Genomic DNA, 15030 nt, shown 5'->3' with positions numbered 1-15030 from the left:
AACTTCTGGTGTCTGCAAAAGCCTGAGGCAGAGGGAGGTTAACCTTACTGCAAACCAAGCTTAATGTGCGTCCTCCCTGCCCTCATTTTTCTAACCAAACTACAGCATCTTCTGCAGCAGAACATGTGTGAGGGGAGAGAGGGGACCTGCTGAGGGAAAGTGCAGTTTTTCTACAATAAACCTAATTACAGTGCTGGGGGAGGTGAAGAGAGGCTGCATACGGGAATCAAAGGTCTTGGTTCAATTAAATTCCCTGTGAAGATAACCAGATCAACAACCTCCTGTCCAGTCAGCTGGGAGTGAATTTACAGCACTTCAGCTTACCACTGGTGGCTGCTATGCCACCTTCCAGTATCCTGAGGTGCATCTCTGTGCACTACACTGCCTTATACTTACTAAAAGGTAAGAGTAGGGACACAAGAGGATTCCTACTGCTCTTTAAATTCACCATCAGAGTTACCGCCTTTTAACACAGTGGTGTAAACTTTTGTCTACACACCCAGTATGTCCCAGTGAATCATAGCAGGTAGAGTATTTAGCACACTGTGTTCTGCCTGGAAGTGGACACAGTTCTACTAGTAGAAATGTTTTTAAACTGTACAGATCATTTACATAGCTAGAAAGGCAACGAATGACTGTTGTTGTCAGCACAAATAGCTATTTTCTCCCACTCTCTACCTCCACAAGATCTTGTCCTTAGGAACCAGAAGATGTCTCTTTCTGGTTGATAGGAATGTACTGGTGGGTAGGAAGTGACTGAGGAATATGTGGACCAGAAGTTCCAATCTGGCATGAGGGATTTCTCAACCTTCCATGTCAGCTGCAGCACAGAAGAGCTTTACTTTCCTCTGGGTCTTATTTTGATCCCCAGCACAGCTGATCATCACATCAGATGATCTGCAAACCAACAGATAATGGCAGGTGGGATCTCAGTGTGGGTGGGAGGCACTATCTGGGGGCAGTTCTTGTCTTGGCAAAGGAGAGCAATCCAGCATGGTGAGTCTCAATATTTGGGACTTGTCAAACCTGATACTGAAAAAAGGATTCCTCTCATTAGAGGTCTGCTTTGTAGGTGTTGACAAGCTAGGCTAGTGTTCCCAGAGTGTCTAACAGCAGTGGAGAGAAATAGGCACATTGAGGGCACAGCTCCTCCAAGCTGTTTTCAGTATCTCCTTGAGCTGAGACAGATCATGCTTACATCCCAGTGACTGCACTGTCAAGACTGATCTTCATATGAAGGGAGAGGTGCCTGAGCAGCTCAAACCTACCTGTTTGGCCAACTAAATCATACCTGAGGTGTCAGAATAAAAGAAGAGGACAAGGACTCTCCAACTAAATACCTTTAACCCTGTCCCAGCAAACGCTCTTGCAGCCAGTTTGTTGGTGTCTTACCCCTATGTATGATGAGGGCCACGAGGATGAGCAGAGGGCTGGAGCACCTCTGCTATGAGCACAGACTGAAAGAGTTGGGGCTGTTCAGTCTGGAGAAAAGGCGGCTCTGAGGTGACCTTCTTGTGGCCTTCCAGGATCTGAAGGGGGCTACAAGAAAGCTGGGGAGGGACTTTTTAGGATCTCAGGTAGTGATAGGACTGGGGGGAATGGAATAAAGCTGGAAGTGGGGAGATTCAGACTGGATGTGAAGAAGAAGTTCTTCCCCATGAGAGTGGTGAGAGCCTGGAATGGGTTGTGCAGGGAGGTGGTTGAGGCCCCATCCCTGGAGATGTTTGCAGCCAGGCTGGATGAGGCTCTGGCCAGCCTGATGTAGTGTGAGGTGTCCCTGCCCATGGCAGGGGGGTTGGAACTGGATGATCCTTGAGGTCCCTTCCGACCCTAACTGATTCTATGATTCTATGATGACAGCTGGATGGTTCTCTAGGTCATTTAGCAGTAATTTGCATTTTTTCTCTCAGGAAGCCTTCTGCCCCTATCAGACTCATGCTAGCCAAAATCATGGCTTTTATGCTTTACACACACTTCGATAATGAAGGCCTGTTTAAGAGACTGCTCACAAGGATAAAAAGAAAACATTGTTTGCCTAAAAATAGCTTGATTGTTTTCTCCTAAATAAAATTGTCTTTTTTTTTTTTTTTTTGGAGAACAAAGTTGTTAGCTAGACCCTTATGACTACTTCAGTAGGAAACCTGATACGAACATCAGCTGAGATCATCTAAGGCAGTCCAACTGTGGCTGGATACCTGCCACTAGATGATTCTCTTGGCCCGTTGCCCTTCTCCTGGGAAAGAATGGGAGCAGATGTTGGAGCAGGACATAATAATTGAACAGCTGGGAACCTTCTTCCATGCTCAGCAACCCAAGACAGCATTTCATAGTGAATCTTCTGGTTTTAAAGGTAGCATTGCCAGAAATTCTGGAAGTTTTGAGGGGACACAGACACAGTTTTATTTGTTTTGTTGTGGGATTTTTTTTTTTTCTGTGGGGGCAGGAGGGCTAGGAAGAGGCTTTTTACATCTGCAGATTGTACACAGATGCTTTTTTTGTAGGAAGAACAAACATTTTGCTGTAAAGGCCTTGGGTTTTTTCCCTGCTTCTTACCCTTTAGGATGCATAAAAATAAGGCTGGCTGAGATACAATTATCAAACAGGTGTCCACATCTGATTTAGTTAGACTTGACTCCCTTTATACATTATGAAAATATAATCAGGTGTTTTGTACTATGTAGACTTCTAAAGCAGGTGCAATGGATGACATCTCAATAGTTCCTCTCTTGTTAATGTCTTTACAGAGATGTGATGGTTTGAAATCAACTCAACTGTACAGTGTAAGCTTCCACATCTTTTGAATGTTTTTAGTTTTTCCCCTTGTATTTAGTCAGTTTACTGAAAGGTGTGAGATGTGACTAGAGAAGATGGCATAAATGGAGGAAAACATGTAAAGGAAAGCTTTGAAAAGTCTTGTTGAGTCTTTGGACTGCTCCATGATGCTAGAATAAAACCAAAGCTGAATGCACTCACAATGCACCTGTGCATGGCTTTCTCAAGAGAAGGCAGCCATGCAGCCATGGAACTGTTGCTGTGGTAGAGGACAGGGAGCAGGGCTGTCTGTTCTAGTGCTTCATAGTGAAGCTATGTCTCTTCAGAACCCTGTGCCTGGACACACTAGAACATACAAGTAGGCAATTGGGTCAGGTATTTTCACACTGGACAGGTAATGGATTTAGTTGTTTTCATGATCAAATTTCCTATCCTCCCCCTTGCTTTAATCTGGACACAGAGAAAAGGCAAGGAGGATTGGAAATGAATTTACACAGTAAGGGAAATGAAAGATGCAGAAAATGAAGGGGAAGTGGTAAAAGATAAACAGAGGAAAGTGTTTCCACAATAGGAAGAGGAACAGGATCCATATCATAGCTGCTGTGAGACTCCAGGGTAGTCAGAAGAATCATGTCAGCAGGCAGCTGCTGTTCCAGCACTGGTCTCAGAGAATTTGGGTGAGAATTTGGCATTCAAAAAGAGTCCCATGGGATGATCTGGCAGAGGGTTCCTCTACACCTGTCATAGATGTCATACTCCTTTAGTGATCATTTTCTGGGTCTGGAGAGCTTTCACCTGAGTGCTACTATCTGCAAAAGGGAACAGTGATGGGATGATTTTGTGCACTTACCTTGCAGGGTACATGTGCCACCCTGCTCTTTTGCAGGTACAAGTCCAAGGAACCAGATGGACATCCCTTCTCATCTCACCAACCATCTCAGCCCTCTCTACAGCTCCACTCCACTGTTTTTTCAGCAACAGGTACCACTTCTGTGCTGCACTTTGAGGAGTCCTGTTGCTGTGTAGCTCTGAGGCAATACAGGACAGTGCAGATGCTGCTGTTCCCGTGCAGTCACTTCCTTTCCTGTGTGCCTGTGTTTCTGCTGTGGGAGAGGAGGAGATCCTTTCCATAAGCTCAGAGGGCTCATTCTGGACACAGGCCACCTTCCTGCCTGCAAACACCATCTGCAAAATGATGTTTCCAGGTGAAATTCCTGCTCTATTTCCCCTCAGTTCCTCTCCCTGACAACTCCAGCTACTTTATAGCTTTTCTTTGCAATCAACTCTTCCGCAGAGAGGAAAAATTGCCTCCCTTCATCCTCCCTGCCTCAGCCCCCTCTTCCTTCCAGCAGAAATGCCATCCTCCCTCCCATCACCCTGTTTTGCTGACCCTGTCACACTAATTAAAATATGAAATATAATCTCTGGAACAGCAGAAACGGTGCTTAGGTGACAGAGAGAACAAGGATTTGGAAGAGGAAGGAAAAAGGGGGAAAAAAGAAGTGTACGATTTAAGAAACTGAATTTGAATAAACCCCTCCTCCTGCTGCTCCTCATTGGTTTCTTTTCCTTCCTCCATAATAATGAGCGTAGACGAAGCAAAGCTATTGGTTCCATCTCCCCGTTCCTTTCCTCAGGCACTTAGGGGGAGGAGGTGTTTGCATTTCTCCGCAGGACCAGCTTCGTTTTGCAGAGCATTGTCTGGGTATGAGAATCACAGAGAGAAACACAGGGACGAGCACAGCATAGCCTTGACTCGCAGACAGAGCATCTGCTCCAGTCTCAGCACCCTTCTCCTCCCCCACCCCACCTTCTACTTCCCAAGCACGAATAATTCCCCCTAAAAAAAATTAAGGGGGGGGGGGGGGGGGGGGGCAAGGAACCCAAATAAACAACCCCCCAAAAAAAAACCCAGAAAAAAAATAAAACACACAAAATAAAAAAGAAGAAGAAGAAGAAAAAGTTTGCAAATCTCCTGCTTCCCATCTTGGTTTTGGTGGGGTTTTCTGTCTCTTTTTTTTTTTTTTTCTCCTGTGTTTGCTTAGCAATGGCAAATTCCTTCACGGCCAAGACTTGGCCCATCCCCTAAGCAAAGGCAGCTTGGACATGACCGGCAGGCGAGGGAGGAGGAATTTGGATTCCCTTCGGAGGCGCCGACCCCTCCTCCGCCCGTTGCGAGCAAGGCGAGGGGAGCCCGGCTCCGGCCGCTCACTCACCCCGCGGGCAGCCGGGGCTGGATCACTTTCTGCCGGGGAACAGCTCCGTGTCCCCCCGCGTCTGGCTACGACCCCACCGGCACCCGCCCCGCCCCGGCAAGCCGGGGATGCAGCATCTCCCGTACCGGGACGGATCCCTGCTGCAATGGTAAGTATATTCCGCCGGCCTCACCCCCCCGCTCCATTCCGGTTAGCATCCTCCCGGCTCCCCGGCCAGGCGGGGGGGTGAAGGGCAGCGGCAGCCGGGCTCTGCCCCTCTCGGCCCGACCCTGGACATGCCAAAGCGCCGTTTCTGCAACCGGGGAGGGAAAAGGAACCACCGGCTTGTCTCAGAGTGACACTGATTTACTGGCTTTCCCCTCATCTTCCCCACGTCCTGAGAATACTTCTTTTCGGGGGCAATTGCATGCAGGCTTTCTGCCTTCAGCCAGAACTGCAGGCTCTGAGGATGCGTCTGCGAGATGGTTTTGCTTCTTTTCAAACCCATAAATCTCCCTTTGCAAGTGGTGACAGGTTAACGTGTTCGGTATGGAAATCACGTCTGGTTTTAACACAATATGGCTGGTAAATAAAACCTGATTGCTAACAGCCCCGGGGCTGCTGTTGGCATTTTCGAGCTCAAGGATCCCTTTTGCAGTTCTGCATCTTCACCTGCCGCAGAAACTCCGATTCACCCTTCAAGCAGTGCACCAGGACTTCTCTATTTTTTTTACTGTGGGGTAGTAGTAAAAATTGCCATTAATGTGCCTTTGACCTCTGCTTGCATGCCTCAGTGCACTTGTCCTTATCAGTATCTGAACACCTGGTTCTGATAATACCATCTTTATGCAAAGCACATCTCAAGTCGGAGGGACAGCAGCATACAGGACAGACTTTACTGCTCTGCTGCAAATTTAACATGTGAACAGTTCAGGTATGTATTGGAATACAAAGAGTTTACAGGGAGAGAAAGATAATGAAGCATGCTGTTCAGGACTGGAAAATGTATGAGAAAAAGCAAAAAAAAAAAAAAAAAAAAAAGAGATGTTTAGTGATATGCTGGTGTTTATGGTTAGATGATCATCCCACTTATGTAGAAGCATGTCTGGAAGAACTCCCTGGAAGTGAGTGGCTTTTTGTTGCATCTAATCTGCTGGTAAACAGAATCTGGTCTTTAGACTGAAGAATATTTTGGAGTAGAGGCAATTATAATAGTAATTAAAAATATTAACCAAAGTAAATAAGGCAGCAATGTGACCCGATTCTTTCCTAGAGTATTACGTATTACCATGAGTCTTGTGATTTTTTAGTTTACAGTGCAGGTACTGGACTGGTAAGGGGATATGCCATAGAACTGAAGAAGATTTTTTGAGTTATTTTTAAGTCTATTGAAGTCAATAAACAATGAAGGGATTTTCATTTGCTGTTATTTGTGTACACAGCCATCTCGCTGGTCAGGTACAGCGGGGAAACGTTTCTATGGCTTGCACATGCTACTCAAAGGGAGTGGATGATTAGTTAGGGTTACTGTCACTCACAGCATGAAGGCAAGCTCCATAAGGTGGTGCTGGTATAGCTACAGAGAAAGAACACATTATACAAGCATCTATATTTGGCTGATGCAAAACACACTGGAGCTATCTTGAAATAAATTGCCCTATAGGATGGGTAAGGCAACACTGCTCCCATTTGATGAATAATTAAGGAATGCGACTCAGTGCAATACTGACAGTTGGGTGGAAGTTGATGCCTCTGTTTGTGTCTCAGTTACAGTTCTGGGGTATGGTCTTCTACCCTTTTTTCCCCCTTGTTTCTATGTGCTGAGAGCAATGGTTGCTGCTTTGTTGTTCATTCAAGACAGCTACAATTGATCTGTTACTGTACCAGCAATCTGACTCGGACATCACAGTGGAAGGTTTCAGTTGTGTTTTCTCCAGCTGAAGGCATGTGTGTAGGGACTGGAAGGATACCCATTGGTACTGAACAAACTCCAAGGTCAGGGAAGTCTTTACATGTGATAAGTACATGTTTATCTGCAAACAGGGAACTAGCTTTGTGATCCTCGGCTTTAGCCTTCCATTGTTTGTTGGTGTCCCTGCAAGAAAACAGGAGGGCTTCTTCCTGCCTGTAGATTCAAGATGTCTGCTGCTTGCATGGTGGTGCCATAGCTGCATGTAGCTCTGTAGATCTGCTGTTGTTGGGGTATGTGTGAAGCTCATGAAGGCAGAAGCTTTGTTGTGGGATGCTAGCAGGGAGAGAAAAGCAGAGATATCTGAGCTTGTGGGCTGTGCAGTTGATCGTGTTTGGACCTTTGTTCATCTCATCTCTCTTCATTTTGGCTGACTGAGCTGGCATCCTGGTGATATTTTTTTCTGGGGTTGAGATCCATATGTGCCTACGCCTTTGGTAAGTTGAGACCCGTGTCCCCAAGCTGATTCATTTCAATGTAGCAGATTTTGTTTTCTTTTCCTTCCTTCTGAGCACACTTAGTACAAACAGTCTAATTCCTAAATTAACTCAGATTATCTTTTAATGAAACCAGAATACTTGAGTTAGGAAGCACTGAGAAAAAGTAAACTAAGGACAGGATCATGCTGTAATTCCTATCTGGTGGAAAGTCCTGCAGAAATACCAGGTCTTATGGTTAGTCCTGGTGTAACAGAGGAATTATTTATTTGATATCCCATTACTTGATCCAGAGAGCTCAGCCTCAGCCTTCAAATCACTGCTGTGCATTTTTGCATTGGCTCATGTTCCTTTGTTTCCATTCCTTGTCCTCCTCTCACATCCAGCCATCTCAGATCACCTGTGAGGATAGCGAGGGCAGGATTGGGTACACATTTTTGTCAACAGGATTTGGGAGTGAGTTTTGCAGAAATGGAAGAGCTCTACTGAAAGAAATATAAGTGCACCAGTGAGGAACTCCCTCTTTTTTTCCCTATTTGCAACCCTAAAGTCATCTTTGCTGATAAGGTATCTTCAGGGATAGCTACAACACTACTCTGTTTCAGAGTGCCCCTGCTACACTTTGCATCTCTTGATGAGATATTATTCCAGTTCTCTCAGTGACGAACTTGTTCTCTTCTTGAGAAATGCTTTGCATGCAAGAAATTTTTCACAGCTCTAACAAGTATTAGAATTCCTGTGTCTGTGGTGCCCAGTGAGACACTGTTTGGGTCATAAATGAGTGGGCACAAGCATATGGGAAGAAGATGGGCAGACTTTTCCTTCACAGCAGAATGTTCAGTCCTCACCCCATGGCTTGCTTGGCTTGCATTTTTTTTTCTCTGACCACTTTTTGCTCTCTCAATTTAGTGATCTGCTTTTTTAGGCTTGAACCTTTATCTCCACAAGACAAACAAGGAAATCCTGCAAACCAAGCCAGATTGTTCAAGTCTTGTTTATGTAACTCACTGCAGTTCATTGATTGGATCCCCATGCAAGCTGATGGGCTTATCTGGAGAGTAGCTGGATCAGTAATTTCGAGGTAGAACTTCTTAGGAGGTGCTAAATCATTCCATCTCCTGAAGAAGAGGTAGAAGCGTCACCATACAGAGCATTTAAAGCTAACATGACTGTTGTGTTGAGGAGTATTCCCTTGGAAAGGTTCCTGCAGGAATACACAGAGGGGGTTCTTGTTTGCTGCTCTGATTCTATGCTACTGTTGAATCCAAATTCTTCTGAGACAATCATCCCATGAAATGACTTGATTTTCATTTCTCATTAGATTTTATCTGCCCTGGAGGTATCCTGACAATCTCACTTCTGCTCATTCAGGTGTCACGTTTTACTCTTGGATGGCTTAAGGTAGGACTATGTTCTGCAGCTGTTCCGATCTATTCATTTGACAGATCCTTTTGACAACAATTTTTAAATGGTGTGAAAAGCTCTGAGTAATCACAACTGTCTGAAAAACAAAGCCAACCCCCCCTCCAACAATTAACTCAACGTTTCTGGGTTTTGTTAGCATAACTCACCATTCCCTCTAACATCAACTGAAAACAGGGATAAATATTTGCATCATCTAATTCTTCTTCTTCATAATCATTATGGCAATGATAATAAAAAATGACAACCTACTGGGAATATTCACATCCAAGAGCTGCTTACTGAACACACCACATTAAACTTCTGCCACATATGTTAGCAGGTTTGTCCATCCAGTGTTGAGGCATTTCAGAAAGAGCCTCAATCTCAGTGGCTTTTGCACCCCATTAGAGATGACTGGGTCGTGGTTTGCTCAGGAGCTGCAAATGGAAGGATAATTATAGTCTCTTATCTATGATTTGTTGGACCTGCTAAATGGAGCTGAGGGTTAGGGCAGGAAAAGTCCTTTTAATCTGTGTTGTGGGTTAATAGCCTAGATATTTTGTTTGTTTGTTTGTTTAAATTTTTTGTTCCTAAATTCCTCAGAATGAGAGTTTTGCTACTTTCTTTTCCTGCAAGGGACACTCTATTGTCCTATCTGAGTGGATGGGATTCTTATGGAAAAATGCCTTTTATGAAGGGAAATGTAACAGAATCAAGTTCTTATATGGGAAGTAGATGTATCATTTGGTCCCTCTCTGAGGAGTGGAGAAGTTATTGATTTCCTCATTCTCAAGGTGAAAACTTGGCCCCAAAAGAATCCCTTGGTGAAACTATCATTTGTTTAATGTGCAGGAAGGCTTTCTCACTCGGGAAAAATATTTGGCAGCATGGATGATGTTCATCTACTCTCAGGCATATGAGAACAAGATGGCTACATCCAAGCTGATGGCTCCATTTCACTGTACTGTAAGTGGGGAGGGTGGCTCATCTCATCCTGAGATGGATCAGATGACTCACCCTGTGGAGGGACTTGCAGCAGCTGGCTGCAAGAGGCATACATCCAAAACCAGTGAGATGAACCCTTCCATGGTATATCAGAGATATTGATGTGAAGTGCTATCCCTCTTTTCCTCTATCTTTTCTCAGGGAGAAGACTGATTGTTTCTTTGTTTGTCGTGGCTAGCTCACCATAGCAATAGCAAATTGTGAAAGATGTTAAGTTTCCTGAAAAGCCCAAGTCTACTGTGGTGATCCCCACAACGTCCTCACCCACATCTTCCCCCTCTCTTCGACCAAGAGCAGACCTCAGCCTGGCCCTTGCAGGGAGAATTCATGCCACATGTTCCAGGCAACATCCTATCTGTTGGTCTTTTATTAAAATTATTCATTGATTGTTTTAAATCTCAGAGGCTTCCTCAGTGCATCGACGCTTCCTGCCTTCAGAGCATGTCCAATTACTGCAAGAGGTTTGTCAACTGAAGGTTATATGAAATTCTGTAGATAGGTGGGAGTATAGCAGCATAAGGACACATCTAGGACAGCTACATGATTCTCTGTAGGCAGATGCAAGCTTGCTCTGCCTGTTCTGTGAGCCAGCTAGAAGCTGTGTGATGTTCCAAGTCTGAGCCAACATACACTGCTTGTGAACAGCTATGCTGTAAGCTGCAAGAAGATGGAGATAAATGCTGACCAGACCTCATTAGCTTAGGGCTGACACCCCATGAAATACATTATGGCTGGCTTGGAGCACTTGACATGGTTCAAATTAGGTGACCTAAAAGGCAGCTTTTCACCACAACTCAGTATTTTCTTATTATAATGCATCAACCCTTTGTCCTATGCTAACAAAATCCCCCAGTCAATTGATAAATGGATTTAGCTAACACCTTCCTCCTTAACTATGGCCTTTATCTACTGAAACCCAACTAATGAAAAAAAAAAAAGAGAGAGAGAGAGAGAGAAAAAACAGGAATCTTTAAGAACCCTGATATGGAGACTGGCATTGACTGGAATTGCAGATGTGGTAGTAATAGATACATTTCACCACAGTGGAAAGACATATTTATTTTTTTGAAAGGGAGTTTAAAATAGCTAAGATATCCTTAACTATTAATTCATTTTCCTGGAATGGGAAGACTTTATTAAGCCATAACCTTTCTGATTCTACTCTTACTGTCACATTTCTGAATTAGGTTTATATAAGGTTGGATCTTTATTATTATTATTATTTATTTATTGTAGCAAAAAACTAGAATGGCACATTCATGGTCATAAGTAAAAAGCATTTCCTTTCTAAAAAGGCAATTTTTGCAATAATGATATTTATATATAACTCTAAATCCTTAAATTGATGTAGCCAGTACCAGGAGCCAAATCTGTGCTTGGGCTTAGTACAGATGTAAGATGTTGGACACACAACAGAACTTTCTCCCTTGGAGCTGGCCTAGAAACAAATTATATAAAGAAGCCAGCACAAATGCATTACATAAAAGCCCAAGTTAAAGTTAGTAAAGTTACTCATTTCCTGTGTTTTAGAGAGCTGGATTTTTGGATTTGTTCCAGGAGTTTTGTGCTCTAACTTCAGATGCAGAGGAGATGAGAGAGCATCAGAAATATCACAGATGCTTAAGCTCTTCATGACTAAGGCTGTGAATGTGTCACAGCTGTCACTGCAGCCTTGGATTCCACAATCCACACTCATTCATTCGAGTTGCATGAAGTTTGACAGCTTGGATGGTGCTTTTGTGCTAGTGAATGGGTTAGTTAGCTGAGATGATTATGTACAGTGAGCTAACAGCTGGAACAAACTTCCTTAGAGAATAGTACTTGGTGAGTGCAGAGGGGAGAACAGCATGAAAAGCCATTATTAGCTGTATTGAAGTTGTTTCTCTGCAGCATTCAAATCTCTGGACACTGCTCTGCATTCTCCAGCCTTTGGTCTCTGACTTGATCTTTGTACCACAGCTGGATGTAGTAATGATGGTCATGGAAAAGAGTCTTCAGAGGTTACCAAAGTCTGAGTGTTATTCAGAAGAGGAGAAGAAATGAATGTCACAGCTTTTTTGGTCCCTTCAGCAAGGGTGGTCTTGACAGATTTTCACCTCTGGTGTTCAGCTAATTCCATTTCCTCTGTAGAGAAGACTTGCAGGTCTTTTTTTGCTAGGATAGCTTCTCTCATGCTGAACAGAAATGGGATTAATCTTGCAGATTAAGAGATAGGTGTATTTTGAAGTGCCTGCCTGTATCTAAGTACATGAACTCCTGTTATAGTCAGAGGAGATTTAGGACATGTTTCAGACACCTAAAGATGTGTGTTCAGTACCATCTGAGATTTCTCAGCACATGTAGTATCAACTAGGGATGTGTAGGTGTGATGCTTATCTACACCATGTCTTTTACCGTCTGCATGAGGGCAGGTAAAATACCCCAGGGTAATGGGAACTCCAAACCCCAGTATTTAGGCTGCTGATTCTGGCCCCAGGCTGATGCCCAGTCAATGCAGATAAATATGGGTATCTAATAGAGAGTGATCTCTGTAAGTCTTTAGCCTGAAAAGCCTTCAATAAATTTCACTGGGATGGTTTTATGTGCAGTCTAAATCCTGTTCTGGGTTTCTCATCCCTCCTGGTTGTTCAGAATGAGACTAATCAAATCTTGGCTCCAGTGTTCCTACCACACAGACAAAAGTTCAGTTGATTTTCACATACTCTCATGCAGGGCCTGGAAATACCCTTTGGTATTGCTGTCTTGAGATAGAACAGTTAAGATACCAGGTCACAAAGGAATAATTATATTGCAGATGGATCTACTTAGCTCCAAAGTATTCCTGGTATTATTTTCCTTGAGATAGCCTTGAGATTCACCTACTTTTCTCCAGAATCAACTACCATAGGCCTGGTCATCTCATGCCTGAATAACCCTGGCAGGTGTTTTTCTCCCTATATAATTTAGGGCTGAAGTATTCCCAGCCTGTCCTTCATCTTTTACTGGATTGCCTTGAACAGCTCACAAGTCCATGCTGGCTCTTTCCTGCTATTTTAGACATTTTTCTCTTCATCTGTCCATCATCACTGTCCCAATCTCAAACAGAGGAAAAGGTTAATCCACAGCAGATGTGCTGGGGTCACACCTATGATCTTGCTGTACTTTCCTTCTGACAGCCTGAGTAAATATTGTCACTTGCTCCTAACACTTCTGGGTGTACAAGATAGAGCTCAGCTCTTGCCCAGCATTCTGCCCCCTGTAACTTCTTAAGAATATTTGGTCGTGACTCACCAGCTTCAGTTTAGAGTTTTTCCTTGGGATTTCTTTTCCCAGCTTTCTTGAGATTCAGCTTCCTTGAAGTTTTTGCATCTTTAATGCGAACAGACCTGTCTGCCTAAGTTCTCCAGTGCTGTTGGCTACTACCTGATTGTCCCAGTTTCTACAGAGTCTCTTGTTTGGAATGGGGAATGTCAGCTACACACCTGCTTTGGAGAAGCTTTGTGGAGCTTTTCTTCACCACCACCTTTTTTTTTTTTTCTGGTATGTTCTCTGTCTCCAGGAAACATGGAGATGGGGCCAAGGTGATTAAAGGAAAACATGACCTATTTAAAGCAAAACTCTTCAGAGCACCGGGCATTAATGTTATGCTGATAGGCTCAGCTTCTTCAAGTTCTTCTGAGCAGCTCTGTGAACATCAGTTCAGACAACCTCAGATATAACTCTCACTGAAAGAAAAAGTTTGTTTTTTTTTTAACTTTTTTTTTTTTTTAACTTTTCAAGATCCATTTTATCTGTAGCTTCCTGATCTGGCAAAATGGGCCTCACAACTTCATAGCAGAAAGAATAAAGCAAACTTAGAGCATCCCTTTTGGCTCTGTTGCCTTGATATAAAATTTCTTTTTCTTTTAATAGCTCATTAAATTGACTTCTTGCTTTCCTGCCTTATGTTTCTACTGAATTAGGGCAACAAGGGCATAATTTAACCACTCTACTATTCCCAAAGAGCTCCTGAAGCAAACCCCAAGAAAATGATGTATATTTTGCAGCAGTTCCATGCACACCATCAACTGCATTATGTAGTGCAATGGGTCTGACCTCTTGTCAAACCTAGTCACATCCATAAAAGGTTTGCTGTGTGCAATGTTATCAAAAGTATGAGCATGAAAGCAACCATATGACAGCTCAGCTACACAACTTAGATCAGACAATTTCTGACACATCACTATTTTCTTAAAAGGTGAAAAGGAAGCTCCCTGAGCATTAATGTGCCATTCATTTCTTTGCTGACTGGAGAAACTCTCACCTGATGTTCTACTTAATGAACTGACAGGCTGTACCACACTGCATTCACACACTGAAATGTCAAAACTGTAAAATCCTTTCATTACATCACAGACTAGTGGAATTTTCAGACAATGTTATGCAATTTGATGAAATTTCCCTTTTGCCTCTGTTCTAAGTGCTTGCTTTAAATAGAAAATGTTTTTCTATTTGCAGGTTTCATAGAATTATAGAATGGTTTGGGTTGGAAAGGGCCTTTAAAGGTCATCTAGTCCAACCTTCCTGCAGTGGGTCAATTTCAACCAGATCAGGTTGCTTAGAGCCTTGTCCAGTCTGATCTGGAATGGTTCCAGGAACGGGGAATCTGCAATCTACCAACTCTCTAGGCAACCTCAGCCAGTGTTTAACCACCCTCAGTGTCAAAATATCTTCCTTTTCTCTAGTCAAAATCTCTCTCTTTTAGTTTCAAACCACCACCCCTTACCCTGTCACAACAGGCCCTGCTAAAAATCATTCCCCATTTTTCTTACAGGTCCCCTTTAAGTACTGAAAAGCCACAATAAGGTCTCCCAGGAGCCTTTTCTTTTCCAGGCTGAACAACCTCAACTCTCTTAGCCTTTCTCCACAGGACAGATGCTCCAGCTCTAACTGGGTTCCAACCCCTATCTGGGTGGGACTACACTGCTGTTTATTGTGTGCTGCCTTCACAGGTAGTGGTGTCCTGGTTTCAGTTCTTCTCACCCCAGAGCAGATTGCTAAAATATTTCATGTGAATCAGGCATCCTTTTTGTCTCCATCAATTATGTGGGGCTACTGGGCAGTGAGTGCTGTGAAAGAGGCAGGCAAGCCAGGCAAAATGATCCAAGCAATTTAAATGAGATCTACCCATCTCATTTCAACTGATCAGATTGAAAAGAACATGCAGGTGTGTCTGTCTGCATGTCCAATCTAATACATAGCATTCTCCTTAATTGCATGTTCAAACTTG

General features: G+C 43.5%; 1 protein-coding gene across 1 annotated transcript in view; it reads left to right on the top strand.

Annotated features, from left to right (window-relative positions):
• Positions 1 to 4878: 4878 nt before the first annotated feature.
• LOC128973614 (pituitary adenylate cyclase-activating polypeptide type I receptor-like) overlaps positions 4879 to 15030 on the top strand; it is a 124515-nt gene continuing 114363 nt past the window's right edge. Inside the window, exon 1 of the mRNA XM_054389956.1 lies at positions 4879 to 5136. Coding sequence (XP_054245931.1) covers positions 4879 to 5136 — 258 coding nt within the window. The remainder of the gene's footprint in view (positions 5137 to 15030) is intronic.

This window comes from Indicator indicator, chromosome 20, assembly GCF_027791375.1.
Source record: "Indicator indicator isolate 239-I01 chromosome 20, UM_Iind_1.1, whole genome shotgun sequence".
Classification (NCBI taxonomy): Eukaryota; Metazoa; Chordata; class Aves; order Piciformes; family Indicatoridae; genus Indicator; species Indicator indicator.
This window is presented reverse-complemented; position numbering and strand designations above follow the sequence as displayed.